This window comes from Schistocerca cancellata, chromosome 3 (assembly GCF_023864275.1).
Source record: "Schistocerca cancellata isolate TAMUIC-IGC-003103 chromosome 3, iqSchCanc2.1, whole genome shotgun sequence".
NCBI lineage: Eukaryota > Metazoa > Arthropoda > Insecta > Orthoptera > Acrididae > Schistocerca > Schistocerca cancellata.
This window is the reverse complement of record NC_064628.1, coordinates 275,063,878-275,079,420: the sequence shown is the minus strand read 5'-3', so window position 1 is coordinate 275,079,420 and position 15,543 is coordinate 275,063,878. Positions and strand designations below refer to the sequence as shown.

The following is a 15,543-nucleotide window of genomic DNA, read 5'->3' as shown; positions in this document are numbered from 1 at the left end:
GGCGGTAAGCTGGGGCTTTTAAGTGACCTTTGTAATGACTTACCGGCCAATTGCTGAAGGAACACAGTTTCATATGGATTACGAATTATTGTATTTATTGGAAATAGTTTCCCATAAATGTTTCCCGGACGTGAAAGCAGCAAGAATCGTAGTACCTAAAATGAATTCAATCCCAGATATTTGGATTAAAGTCTGCCAACTATCTTTTTTGTCGTCACCCTCTTTCCTCGTCCTCTTTCCCGACATCATACTAACTGTTCAAGGCCTTCATCGGAATTAGTTACCGGCTAAGCAGACAAGCTCTCCTCAAGAACTTTACCAGTACTGGTAAATACTCCGAGAAAGACAGAAACAAAAAGAATTTCTGTAATAGCTGAAATTCCAACAAAAGAAAAGAGATCTTATTGCGTTTAAAATTTTGAAGAGAGGACCATTTAGCCATCGGGCTACTAAGTATAAAGTTTATTTTCTTACGTATGAGAAAAGTCTATTGCCGATGGGTTGCCCGACCAGTAGAGCGTTGTGACTGTACGGCGCCTCGACTGGTGTGAGCGTTACTCGCTCGTAGAAGTCGTTGCAGGCGAGATGGTCTGTTGGTAAGAGACTTCGCCTGCACTAGGGAGGACGACGTTTGAAATCGCATTTAGAACATCCATATTTAATGTTTCTGTGGTTACGTTAAACCCCTTAAGGCAAATGCCGCGTGGTTCCTATGAGAAGTACATGGCAGATTTATTACCACACCATTCCACAATCCGAGGTTGTGCTCCGGTTCAACTAGCTTTATTGTCTACAAGACGTTATACCCTAAGTTTACGTTTAGAGGTTGAGGAAGACAGGTAATAATTTAGGTATAAATTTGAGTTCCGAAATGGTGCAGTTGCATGTTATAATAATAACAAAATCGATTCACGGTTTTATATCTCTGATTAATAATGTAGTTCCATAGTTTTCACTGACTAATAGCGTCGTTTCATAGTTGTCAGTCATTAACAATGACATTTCATAGTTTCCACTCACACTGAGTGTTTACGTGATGCGACCGTCTGATGTTACTTGATACCCTCTGTTAACAAATCCATTCGTCGATTTGGTCCCCACTTTCCTCTTGCTTACTTCGGTAGTTCGGTTCTGTAGTTCAAGTGGTCAGAGTATTCCTGTATCTGTCGCGGAAGGAGGGTCTTCTGCGAATCTTCTTTTTCTGAAGTATTCAGCCTTAAGGCTGGTTAGCAGCAACGCACCGTTAGTTCCTGCGTCTGGCCTGCTACTTCAGAGCGGTATAGTTAATGCAGCCAGTGTCCTCCCGTCTACAGAGGGTGACTCAATATGGAGTGCCCTAGGGTTGTGTAATTGGACCCTTACTCTTTGTGACATACATGAATGATACAGCTGACTCTGTAAGTTGCAGTTTCAGATTTTCACATGTGTTGCCTGGAATGATAACCTATTCGGTAAAATAAGCAGTAAAATTAGTGCAGAGTCTGGTAACTACCAATTAATATGGAGAAATGCAAAGTTATTCACTCCTCTAAGAAGATTCGGAGGCTACAGGGATCCGTGCCTCCTCTCACCTACCTCGCAGTGAAAGCAAAAACTGTAATGTTCAAAGATGTTTCTATTTCGACATTCGACAAAATGATTCAGATACGCAGGTTCTTAACAGGATCGGAACTGTAACCTATTTAGGGCTACTTAACAGTCGCCATTCAGCTTCCAAACCATTAAAAGTACTCCGGACCCTCAGGTTTAGCAACACCTATCGCACCCCCGGCACCCCTGCCATCTCCCACGCCCCCTCAAAAACTGTCGTCTGGGTGACCTCGTCCGTATCCGAAAGAAGTAGAAAGTATAATCAGTATTAAAATACTGTGATGCATTAAGAGAGAAATAAACTTGTCCCTACAAAATATCACGATGCGCATTCACGTTCAAACCTTCTGAACCTACAGCATCATACACTAACCTACCGCTTTAAATTTTCAGTTCACTGGAAAGAGTGCACTATTTCTGTCTTAACAGAAAATAGTATACAGATATGGTGTTTCCAGTGACCGTGAAAAAATCTTGAACCACTGTTAACACTACAAAAAATGGTTCAAATGGCTCTGAGCACTATGGGACTCAACTGCTGTGGTCATAAGTCCCCTAGAACTTAGAACTACTTAAACCTAACTAACCTAAGGACATCACACACATCCATGCCCGAGGCAGGATTCGAACCTGCGACCGTAACGGTCGTGCGGTTCCAAACTGTAGCGCCTTTAACCGCTCGGCCACTCCGGCCGGCGTTGACACTACAAAAATTACAGTACGTGAATATCTCCTGGTCACTCCCACTACTTTACTTACATGTAAAGAACAATAACAAACTTGGCAGCAGTCTGAAAACAATCGTATGGCAACCACCTAAGCGCAGAATGGTTGTCGGACGTAAATTGGAATGTATCCGAAGCCACATTCACTCAAAATGGATTTCTAAGTATAGCCTTTGAATCTCCAATAAGTAATCATGAGATGCGCTTCAGAATATCCTGTGCGTTTGCAATTATGATAACCGAAGAATCTAAATCACCTAAAAAAATATTTAGAGTAGAATGTAGGCCTACTGAAAAATTTCCCTCCCTGCATAATACGTAATGAAATTCTATCCAAAATTAATCCTCCACACTCACAATATCATAATTGACTTTCCACTAGGGGCACTTTAAAGGAAAAATTTATTATCACGACACATTATTTAGTACTTAAATATTTTCGTCAAATTAGTTATGTTCACTTGCTAAGAAAATAAATTTAAATTTTTAGAGGAAAATGATGAGCATTTCCAGCCGAAAACTACTTTTCTGCCTTAGGTTAATTATATTTCTTACCACATGATTGCTCCGACAATCAACATTTTCATGGTATTTCACTCAAAACTATTTAATTACGTAATAATGTTATATCATATATTTGTTCTATGCAGAGTTTGAAGATTTAACTTTTGAAGGCCTTTATACACGGTGTTGCAAAATAACTTCCTGACTTTGAAACCCAATAAAATCCATTTCATTAAGCAGTATTTTGTTTTCTTTTTGAGTAATGTAGGTACATATCTATTGTTTTGTTTTACTTTGTTTTGAAATTCATATCCGATAGATGACACCTCCCACTGCCCATACACAGATTAAGGCAATTTATGCCTTTTATCGCGACTCTTAGCAGCACAGCAACGGGAATGTTGCTCATGTATGTGCCGGGATGTTGGCCTTCCGGTTTTGTGTGATTCTTGGACGATTGACATGAACGCGAAATTGAAAAATCCCCCTCCCCCCACACACACAAAAAAAAAATTGCAAGAGGCCAAATCTGGGAGCGGACGGACCACGCCAAATCGCCCCTTACTGAGATGAGGCGCTCCCGGAAGAATTGTCTCAAAACAGCTATTGACGCCCTTGACGTGTGAGCGGTTACACCGTCCTGTTGGAGCCAAATGTTCCCTAAGTCCATTTTCCTCAAAAAAGAAAATCAGGGACCAACAATGCAACGAGGGACCTACAATCGCAGGTGAGGGACTTGCGCACACACCGTGACTTTAAATGACTGCAGAGGCCTGTGATGGAATGCTCGGGGATTAGTGTCGGTCAAGTAGCACATGTTCTGTTTGTTGACACATCCAGTCAAGTGAAAATGAGCTTCTTCACTGAAAAAAACAGTTGCATCCTCAGGAACGTTCGCGGGAAGTGCATCACATGCGTTCCCCCGAGACCTGAAGTCGCATTCCGACAGTCCTTGCACAATCGCCAACTTGATCGGATGGTGATGAAGATCATCGTGAAGAATTCGCCTCACTCAATGATCAGAAAGACCAAGCACAGTCTCCGTGGTGACTGCAAGATTGAAGCTCTCACTGTCTCAGTGCTTCATGTGATCTGATGAGCCGAGGCACTCCCGTTCTTCGTCTTGTCGTACTTGCGGTTTCTCTGAACATTGTGACCCAAGTTATAAACGATTTTCGGCGCGTGACACGGCTGAATTTCCCCACATTATTAAAAAATGTGACGCATAAAATGGGTTTTATTGCGTTTTGAATCATGCAGTTTCCACACCCTGTATGTGACCCAACAAAAACAGCTTATAGTGTTAAACGCAAATTACAGCCGAAACAGTAGTACTACTGTGTTCACATATGTTATTAGTATCTTTGCCTTTAAAAGTTCTGTTTGGTACATTGTAATTCGTGACATGTTCTGCACATGACATGTGGCCATTATTTACGTAATGACGGATGTGATGTTGTGGCTTAATCTGTTTCAATCCTGGCATCTGAAGATGGCCTATGGTTGAAACTGGTAGATATTTGGACTTGAAATGAAATAGCAGCTGATGGTCAAACATGCATTTTATTCATTTCTTTACGGCTGTTAACAGTCACCTTCCAGAAATGCTCAAAAGTCAATGACCTCTCAGATCATAGCCTGCACTTTCTTTTGTTAATACTGTTCAAGCTACGAAATTTACAAAATCTGAGCTTAGGCAGGTAGTCAGTAAGTAAAAAATTGCGATTTTAGGAAACTCCTGAACACATACACTGTAGTGATGTACACAGTGAGATAAAAGCATGTCATAACTGTTTCTGGAAATATGATATTTTCAGAAATATCTCAGACCAGCCATAACAAATGCATTAAGTAATGTTCACAAAAATATCTTCAAAACCAAAATATTTTTATGATTATCCCTAAGTATCAACAAAATGAATTAAAGAGTTTCCTTCTGAGTCTAGTGACATATTAAGTTATTTGTTTAATCAGCCGTTTTTCAGTAGCACGTACCTTGAATGAGTGAATCTTTTCAATATAATCTTTTGTAGAAGGAAGTATGTGAAAAAATAGTGCCAATTTTCATCCAATTTCACTTTTGCTACATATTACAAAGTCCTAAAAATGATAATGCGCAATGCACTTCTTAACAGTCTGACTTCAAATAACATACGGCCAACTGTTTTGATTTCTACAAAGTTCTGATCCTGTGAAGGCTACTAACACATACATAGAGAATGTGCTTCATTCTTTAGACAATAAATTACAAGCTATTGGTTTATTCTGTGATCTGTCAAAGGCATTTGACTGCGTAAATGACAGTGTCCACAAAGGTAAAAAGGAATACTATAATGTCATAAAAAATCAACAATATGCTTCAAATCGTATCTCCTGGACAGGAAACTTAGCATGTCGACAGTAAAAGGACCTGGTTTAAGCTAACAAGCATCGTTCAACTGAGAACTAATTACATGTGGTGTCCCAAACGCTTCCATCATATTTTTACTGGTAAATCAATGACGTATCATCAATAATATCACAGGAATCCTGGTTTACTTTTCTTGCAGATAAATAGCAAGTCAAGTATAAATCTAGAAACATCATTTACTGCAGTTGTCGTTAACGTTAATAAATTGATGCTAATAAATTTTTGTCACTACATTTTGAAAAAACGCTATATATGCAGTTCACAAGTTGTAAGAAGTCCCCCCTCCTTCAGTATATTCCTACACTATGAGAAGCAGGTAGAAGAGGCTCACAGTGCTAAGCTTTTACGATTACAACTTCATAGCGAATTCAACTGGGAGTGCGCATCACACTACTGCTCAAGCACGAAAACAATTTTTTTTACTTTTTTTTTTTTGGCAGTGGGGCAGCTGGTACATCCAGGTGATATAAAACTAAATAATGTTGCATATCTCGCTTCTTTTCATTCAATAATGTGATAGGGGATAATTTCTTTAGGTAAGTCATTAACCTAAGCTAAAGTACTCTACATTGAAAAGCGTGTGTTACGAGTTATTTGTTGTGTGAATTTAAGAACACCCAGCACGTTGTATTGAAGGAACCTAGTATGCCCACTGCTGTTTCCCAGTACATTTATACTTTAATAATATTTATCATAAGCAGTATTTCTCTTTTTCAAACCAACTGCTCAGTTCATGAAATCTGTACTAGGAATAAGTTAAGTCACTCGCTTTGGTCCAGAAAGACACCTCTTTTTACATGAAGAAATATGTTCGTTAACTTCCCAGCAGATATGAAAAGTTTAGCTACTAATAATAAAACTCAGTCTAAAGGAAACTTAATGGATTTGTGAGCGGCGAACTCCTTCTAATCCAATTACATATTTCTTAGTAGGTCTGTGGACCCAAAAGCATAATTAACCTAAATTCCAATTTCTTACTAGGTCTATGGAACCAAAAGCAAAGCTAACATAAATTCCAATTTATTGAGTTTGAATACCTTGAAATTGAGAGAAAATATTGATATTTTTATAAAAGTAAATTCTTCCATACAAGTTCATCTTTTGGAAAGTTGCAAATATGTATCTTGTTTTATCTCCGCATTTCGACTTCTTAATACCTTGTGGTAAACATTTCTCAGGTATCTATTATTGAGGAATAAAAAGTTCGACTGCGAAAAGTGAGAAATAACACTTGCATGAAGCAGTTCAACCATCACGACACACAGGATGTCCCGAAATTCGTGCCCACACATTTTCCTATACAACGCCCCATTAGATTTTAAATCATAAATGTTCTTACTTAAATTGCCTTATGAGCTAACGTTTACCATGATGAAGTAGGTATTTTAGCAAAGCTCCACTGTGAAGAGTCACATACAGTGAGGACATATTATCTTAAAGAACAGTAAGTAGTATAATTCACCTCGTTATTTGTTAAGTTTAACGTTATCATGAATTTAAGAGCGCAATAGGCAGGAGACGTCATGTGTTTGAACTAATAGTTCACCCTGAAGGAGATGGTGCTGATCGTCTCTCGTCTCGGTCTCCGAAATTATGTGTAGTACAGCATTGGAACCTTCTTGGAAACCAATTGAAAACTGCTGGAACAACCTTCAGTGTCTTTCACTGTAATCAGCTATCCATTTTTCGTTTCAACAATATTGTTATTTCGGTTATCAGTCGTGAATGAATGAAGACGCATGGGAAGCCCGAGTGTAAAAGGCCATTCATGTGTAGCACAAAATAACATTAGAATGGAATACATTAAAAATAAGAATTGGAAATGGCAAAGCTGGAGCTCGGAAAATTTGGTAATCACAAATTACTAGAGACATCACGACCTATGGACTATGGTCGAGTCGTGAGATATGCTGAATCGCATTCCCTTTCCTGCAGGGTTGCCACAGCATACGTTAATCCAGAGATGTCCTCAGAAACAGTGAGTGTCATACATTTCCACGAATTTTATAGCACTATGTACATATACCCTTGCGAAACTGGTCAAAAGAAATCCATCACATTTTGAAAAAGTGCAGTAATATATTTGCAACACAAGAATATATGTTAACATGAAGCCACCAAAAAACCTTCGATAATCTGAACAAAAAACGTAAGGTGTATTAAATTTGTCAAGGCAAATTTTAATTCTGTGCTGATTTTGCTTCTTCTGGGTACTTCTTCTAAAAAAAATAAAAGTGAAACGTCTGAGCGGCATCAGCTGTATCGAAGGAAAAAGGGGATTACCTGGTTTATTACACTAGTTTCACAAGCAACACATTTAATTGCTAAAGTAGTAACTTTCACTTTTAAAAAAATCCATTCTCTAATACTTAATTGGCCTGTGAAAAGACTGGTTCAAGATCATGTCATAGTAAGCCGTGTCGGTGAGCTCTGAAACAAGGAATGAACTAACTTCATTTGTTTAGTGAGATATCAGATATTGTTTATTGTTTCTGTTTTATTAGCGGTCATGTATCGAGAGACAAAAGAAACGCCACAGTGGTTAGCACAAAAGGCTCCCATTCCCGAGGGTAATGGTTCAAATGTCCACCCTCACATCCAGACTTTTATTTTATGTGATATTGCTAAGTAGCAAAGGAGGCGATCGTCGTTGTGAAAGGATGTAGCCACTGTTCCTCCCCTGTTGGAGTTCGTACTCCATCCTTAATGGCCTTAGTGTCGATCACTCTAGAGATCCTAGCTATTCTTCATTCTTTTCGTTGGATGAGAATGTAATATTGTAAAAGTACGTATGTTCCATTTCCATGTTTTGTCTGTTTAAGTGTAAATGTAACGGTTAATATTTAAACTGACGATACTTTGTGATTGTAATTTTTATTTACTATGTCACAAAGTAATAAATTTTAATATGCATTATTGTGAGTTTTTAACAGTGGACGAAGTAAGGTCGACTTAAATTATTTGCAGATTCTATATTTAATTCTTTTCAGTATTTCATAGATTGGTATTCGCATACGTTGAATCTTGCCGAGGCACCAAGTTCCTCGAATACGCAAAACAATATCTGCGGTACGTAAAACTAACATTCTATATCCTTTATGTCAATGTACAAAATCTGATAGTTGTCTTCAGAACAGCTGGTGGTGTTTGATAGATAGGACGTTACTCGATCGCTCATTATATATAATCTTTGTGCTTTGGTGTCTATCTTGATGCTGCTGACGAACAGTAGATGTTCATCATCTTGAACGATCAAGCGGAAGTTCTCGCGGTCGTGAGGTTTGCTTGTGTTCCAACAGTAGATGGCCAGTTCATCCAGCACAGGGAAGAATAGCAGCTGTCCCTTCGGATCCGCTGCCATTACTCCACTCTGCCCAGGTAATTCTCCTGGCAGATCAACCTGAAATAGATACACCATTCCCGATAAGAACGTTACGAAGAGATAGTAGAACAAACTCTATCTGTTCCACAGAATTCAGAATTTCTTAAGTAATACAAGGCAATCAACCAGCATTACTATTTGCGACATATTAGGTTACATCACATTTTCCACTACTGTAAAGAGTATTTTCTCAAATGTGTGAGGGCTGAATGAATATTTCTTAAATAGTGTGCAATGCATTGCACACGACGGTGGCCGTCCCACAGATACGCAAGTAAATTCGGTTGTGCTTCAAGCAAGCGTAAGTTGGTAAGAAATTTAGCAGATGGGATCAGCAACCTTATAAGTTCGTACACTGACTATGCTGTTAATCTCATTAAAGTGTCATCGTTCGACAATTCTTATAAGTAACAGAAACACTTTGGTAGAGTTTCCACTAGGTGTAATGAGTGGCAGTGTCTCTACGCCTCTAACAGAAAGAAATAACGCGATAGTATCTGATTACAAGCCTAGTGGTGAATAACTACAACAGGTCACTTCTTAAAAGTTTTTACCGGTAATACTAAGAAGCGGTATGAATGCGGACGATTACACAATTTCAGTAATAGGTGAGGCGAATAGCAGAAAAATTTGTTGTAGATTCCTCGAAAGTGCAGTTCATTAGTAAAGGAAATCGCATACAAGACGCTATTCCGACTAAATCTAGAATAATAGTCCAGCTTATGGAGTCCTTACGAATTGAGCTTGAGAACGGAGAGCAAGCGAGAATTCAGAGACGAGGTGTTGGGATCGTAACAGTTCGGTATGGGCAACATAAAACTGAAACAGATATATTGTGGAACTGGAATGGGAGACCTGGAAGGAAGACGACGTAGTGTACGAGAACAGCTGTTGGGTAAATTTAGAGAACCTCCATTCGAAGGCATATATGCAAAGTAAGAATGTCCTGACTCACCTATAAGTCTTTTTTTTAAATATCGCGAATAGCATCATGGCTTTCCCATGCGCGATGACGGTGCCTACAATCTCGCCGCCGTAGTAAGCCTCAAGCTGAACAAATGACGACATGCTTTATCTCCTAACTGGGATCTTACGTTTACCCCGCTATCCGCTTGTCTGGTAATTATATAAACCGAACCGCTCCACTGATACAGCCCCATTCCTAAGGGTGGAGAATGACAAATAAAATCATTCACATGACGGTGCAGATGAGCAGCACGTAGATCTTGGAAACTCTACTTCCACAGAAAACATCCTGTGAGGACAGGGAGACCTGTAAGTAGGTGTAAGTAGGTGTAAGTAGGTGTCCGGGTACTTTCGTTTACACTGAAATGTGAAAACGTGTACATGAAAGGATGTTAACTTCTACAGCAAGCACACAACGAGGGCAGTTTCTTGTAACTGGGCGCAGTAGTACTTTTGTTTACTAAATAACTTTCTCAGAGATTATTATGTTAAATTTGGTAGGCCAGTACTTAGCAAAATACGTCTAGCAATAGCCAGTTCATCTATAAATCGTACGATACGTTGAATGTAAGAATTCAGTCTTTGCTGAGTGCTAAAAAAAATGGTTTCTTCGTTTTTTTATTATGAATCAAATTGTAATATGTCATTCTCTTAGTGATAGCCAAGGAAAAATAGTTTTTTTTTCACGCCATCGATCGCAAGTGAACTGTAAATTTTGAAGAAATGCCCAGTCCTAAGCACGATTGTAGTAACGTTGCATGAAAGTGAATCTATCGTGGTTAAATACACTCCTGGAAATTGAAATAAGAACACCGTGAATTCATTGTCCCAGGAAGGGGAAACTTTATTGACACATTCCTGGGGTCAGATACATCACATGATCACACTGACAGAACCACAGGCACATAGACACAGGCAACAGAGCATGCACAATGTCGGCACTATTACAGTGTATATCCACCTTTCGCAGCAATGCAGGCTGCTATTCTCCCATGGAGACGATCGTAGAGATGCTGGATGTAGTCCTGTGGAACGGCTTGCCATGCCATTTCCACCTGGCGCCTCAGTTGACCCAGCGTTCGTGCTGGACGTGCAGACCGCGTGAGACGACGCTTCATCCAGTCCCAAACATGCTCAATGGGGGACAGATCCGGAGATCTTGCTGGCCAGGGTAGTTGACTTACACCTTCTAGAGCACGTTGGGTGGCACGGGATACATGCGGACGTGCATTGTCCTGTTGGAACAGCAAGTTCCCTTGCCGGTCTAGGAATGGTAGAACGATGGGTTCGATGACGGTTTGGATGTACCGTGCACTATTCAGTGTCCCCTCGACGATCACCAGTGGTGTACGGCCAGTGTAGGAGATCGCTCCCCACACCATGATGCCGGGTGTTGGCCCTGTGTGTCTCGGTCGTATGCAGTCCTGATTGTGGCGCTCACCTGCACGGCGCCAAACACGCATACGACCATCATTGGCACCAAGGCAGAAGCGACTCTCATCGCTGAAGACGACACGTCTGCATTCGTCCCTCCATTCACGCCTGTCGCGACACCCCTGGAGGCGGGCTGCACGATGTTGGGGCGTGAGCGGAATACGGCCTAACGGTGTGCGGGACCGTAGCCCAGCTTCATGGAGACGGTTGCGAATGGTCCTCGCCGATACCCCAGGAGCAACAGTGTCCCGAATTTGCTGGGAAGTGGCGGTGCGGTCCCCTACAGCACTGCGTAGGATCCTACGGTCTTGGCGTGCATCCGTGCGTCGCTGCGGTCCGGTCCCAGGTCGACGGGCACGTGCACCGTCCGCCGACCACTGGCGACAACATCGATGTACTGTGGAGGCCTCACGCCCCACGTGTTGAGCAATTCGGCGGTACGTCCACCCGGCCTCCCGCATGCCCACTATACGCCCTCGCTCAAAGTCCGTCAACTCCACATACGGTTCACGTCCACGCTGTCGCGGCATGCTACCAGTGTTAAAGACTGCGATGGAGCTCCGTATGCCACGGCAAACTGGCTGACACTGACGGCGGCGGTGCACAAATGCTGCGCAGCTAGCGCCATTCGACGGCCAACACCGCGGTTCCTGGTGTGTCCGCTGTGCCGTGCGTGTGATCATTGCTTGTACAGCCCTCTCGCAGTGTCCGGAGCAAGTATGGTGGGTCTGACACACCGGTGTCAATGTGTTCTTTTTTCCATTTCCAGGAGTGTAGATTTTTATGGATACCGTTACAGAAGTAACAACCTTACCTGCAACAATTAACATGAGTGGCTCTACAATCTGACTAGATTCACTGTTGTGACAAATGGAAAGCAGTCGCCCGTGAAATACATCGTGTGAAACTTAGTGTAGTCGACTTGCGTTGTTTTGCACCTGCCCTTTGTAGTATTTTTCACTGAGGTTTACAGAAACTGCACGATACATACGCCAGAATCTGGGTATCACATAAGTACAAATATTCACTCTGCACTGAAGTATTTCACATATTGTGTGATAGCGGAACTCATGTGACGTTACCTGCGTCTTGATATCCAAAACATCCCCGTCGCATGCATCTCGGATGAGCTGCTTGTCGACAACGCCCTGGATGTTGCTGGCGAACGCCTGGAAGTAGAGTTTCCCGTCGCAGCACTCATCGGCCGTCGCTCCATTGATGCCGTCCGGCATGTAGTAGGCTGGACCTCCCGCCTTCGGGAAGAAGAAGCCGGGCTTGGGGTGGAAGTACTGGCTGTGCAGGTGTTTGGAGGCGCCAGTGGAGAGGTCCGTCACCGACAGTACGTTGCCTCTCGTGTCGGAGCTGTAGGCCGTCAAGCTGTCTTCTGGACATGCGTCCACCTGAATACAAACCCATATCTATGTATGCACTTTAACACACCGGTCAGCTATGTTCTAAGTAAACAAATGTCAATTACTGGCATAACTATTTATATAAATAACAGAAAAGAACTGCAAATCCCTTCCAATAAAACAATATAACTGCATTATCAAACATATCCAAAAACTGTATTTTTCTATCATTTCAGTGTCGATGTCTTATCAAGACAAGACTACTCTGACAATAAAGTGCTGTCTTGTACAAAACAAAAAAAAAAAACGAACAATTAAAAGAAGTACATGAAAGGGGTTCTGTTTCATTTCGTTTCATTCCCAAGTTTTATTTTTCTCTGAAATACAGCTAGGTCTGACAACACATTTAATGATGACAGTAATTTACAAAAGTTTTAGGTGGCAGTCAGCGATCATAGTTTGATGGGGGGCTAATTCATGGACCTGTACCCCTACCTATTCATGTTCCACAGTACACTGATCGATTGTGCAGTATCTTGTGGAGAACTCAGCCTAAATTGCGAGAAACGTCAAAATGGTATCTGTAGCAAGCAAGGTGGACTTTGTTGTGTGGCTGTAAGGGCAGACATGTTCAAGGCGAGTAATGTAAGTAAACCTTTATAGTAATATGTGTGTCAGCACTCACAATCGGTGACTACTAGAACTGTAACGCCTCTGCCTTTTGGTTAGTTTACGTGATTCTTTATGACTTTGCACAGGATAGAGTAGCATGGAGAGCTGCATCAAACCAGTCTCAGGACTGATGACCACAACAACAACAACATGGCTTTAGGAAAGCAAGCTCCCAGCAGACAGATACAGATTGTGCAAGGAAAACAAACTTCTTTAGTACACTCCTCACCTCCCACATACACACTACACACTCACCTCTTGACCATCCACTTACTGAAAACAAGCTTCAGGCCTTCAAACCTCTCCCCACGGCTTGGACGACCTCTTTACGCCCTTCTCGACGGGAGGAGCTCGTTTTGGCCCGGTTATGGTTTGGACACTGCCAGTTCAGCCACCGCCATCTGCTGACGGCTGCGCCGGCGCCGTCCTGCCCATGTGGGCAAGTGCTGACGGTACGCCACATTTTAACGTCCTGTCCGAATTTTAATACACTACGCATTGATCTTGGCCTCCCATGTACTCTGGATGAAATTTGACCCAGGAGCAGCTACTCGCGTTCTTCGTTTTATCCACTCGACAAACCTGTCTAAGGACATTTGATTATGCTGTTATCTTGTAATCCCTTGCCTGTTAATGTGCCTTTTATAGTGTTGTCCTTTTTAGTTGCTGTTTTAACATTGTGCCTCGCAGTGCATTCATAATTTAGCCTGGGTGCTAATGACCACTGTAGTTGTGCGCCCTAAAACAAAAAAACAAAAAAAACCTCTTGACCATCGGAGTGAATTCTTGCCCAGCAAATGTAATACTTTTATGGGCCCCTCAGTGTTAACCGTCCCACATCGACAGTGGATTACAAATTACGGACGACATGACGTACACATATGCATCAGATGTTCAGGACTTGACGATGTGTACAACTAGGCTATTAAATTATTTCGAATGAAGGAAATCAGGAACAACCGAGATGAGAATGTTTCAGTAGCAAGAATGAAAGAGCTACACTGTTTGCTTACTGAAGTCATCCAAGTGCTGTGCTGTAACGAATAATGCTCGTTTTGATTCCTTTTTGTGTGCCACCAACTTCTCATAGTTTGCTTATAATATCACGGGATGCTGTAAACTATGAAAGTATCGCAGGCAGGTAAGTGGGGATAAGAGAAACCCACAATTCCAGAACCTGCGAGTCTGAACCTCTACAAACTCGAAGAGACAACTTTGTGACTGACCGTGCTCATCGGGTTTATCACTGTTTTGAATTGCAAATCATTCAGAACCATATAACCATAATGTCCGTGGCTGCCATCACAGTCATGTCAGTTATAGAAGAACTGGGCTGAGTATGTGCTATATTTATTTATTTATTAGTTCATTTATTTAACTTGATCAGATTACAGCCATCAGGCCGTCTCTCACATCAGACCAAGGTTTCACATACACAGAACAGTTTTTACATCATAGTTATGTAAGAAATAATAATTTGAATGTGACAAAAAGTAGTAAAACGGTTTGAATCTATATAAGATAATGTGAATAAATAATACTGACTTCAAAGTAATGAAGTTACTACTGACAGTTCTTCTACTTCTACTAATGTAGCTGTCACTAATAATGATAATGCTAATATAAATGACAGTAACAACAATGATAATACTAGCAGATACAATATTAATTTATAGGTATACATAACAGATGTTTTCTTAGATAGCGCGTCCTGGGGAAAGTAAAGGTAAAGATATTACACTACCTAAGTATACTGGGAAGATCTGGTTGACTGAAGTAAGGTTGCACGATGAAGGCGAACGAGTGCATACAGGGATATTGATAGTCATTATTGTTGCTTCAGGAGATACGTCATTAAATGTCGTCTGAAACTGGAGATGTTATTCAGATCTCTAATATAATGCAAGTGCTTACTCCAAAGTTGGGTTCCTGCTACTGAGAAGGACGTCAAAAAAGTGACTGGACGGTATGCTGGGACAAAAAGGATTTTGCTCTGATGAGATCAGATGTTTCTACGACATTGTTACAAGAAGAGCATTAAAAACGAGGAGAGATATGAGGGACAGAGTACGTTGGGTATACGTTGATAAGACAGTAGAGAAGACAGAGGGTATGGATATCTCTGCACCTGGCTTCACACAGTCTGAGTGGCTGTGGATATGGTGGCGAAATAAGGCCAAAGAGTCGAATATCACAAATAGAACGCGCCCAGGAAATCATGGTAAGTCCGCGACATGAAGTATAAGTCTTTGTATGAAATGTTTTTTTCAGATGAAAAGGGATGAGCTTTTTATATTTTTGTGGGGCATGAAGAGATACTTATGCGTTCTTGCACATGCCGGTTTAGATTTTCATCTTTCATTACTCCTACACTCTTTGCTGAGGGATATAAGTTGATATTTGTTCCATTTGGGTTTAAAGGTGGTAGTGATTCTCCCTATATTTCTGGCTAATGAGCCTTGAATGAGCAACCAGTATCCCTTAGGTTTTGAATTACTTGAGCTGTAA

The 15,543-nt window shown here is 41.2% G+C and overlaps 1 protein-coding gene across 1 annotated transcript in view; it reads right to left on the bottom strand.

Moving 5' to 3' along the window:
• Positions 1–8,197: 8,197 nt before the first annotated feature.
• LOC126174938 (protein yellow-like) overlaps positions 8,198–15,543 on the bottom strand; it is a 32,071-nt gene continuing 24,725 nt past the window's right edge. The window contains exons 4-5 of the mRNA XM_049921394.1: positions 12,094–12,411; positions 8,198–8,629 (exon numbers count right to left, since the gene is read on the bottom strand). Of these exons, the coding sequence (XP_049777351.1) occupies positions 8,309–8,629; positions 12,094–12,411 (639 nt within the window). The 3' untranslated portion in view covers positions 8,198–8,308. The remainder of the gene's footprint in view (positions 8,630–12,093; positions 12,412–15,543) is intronic.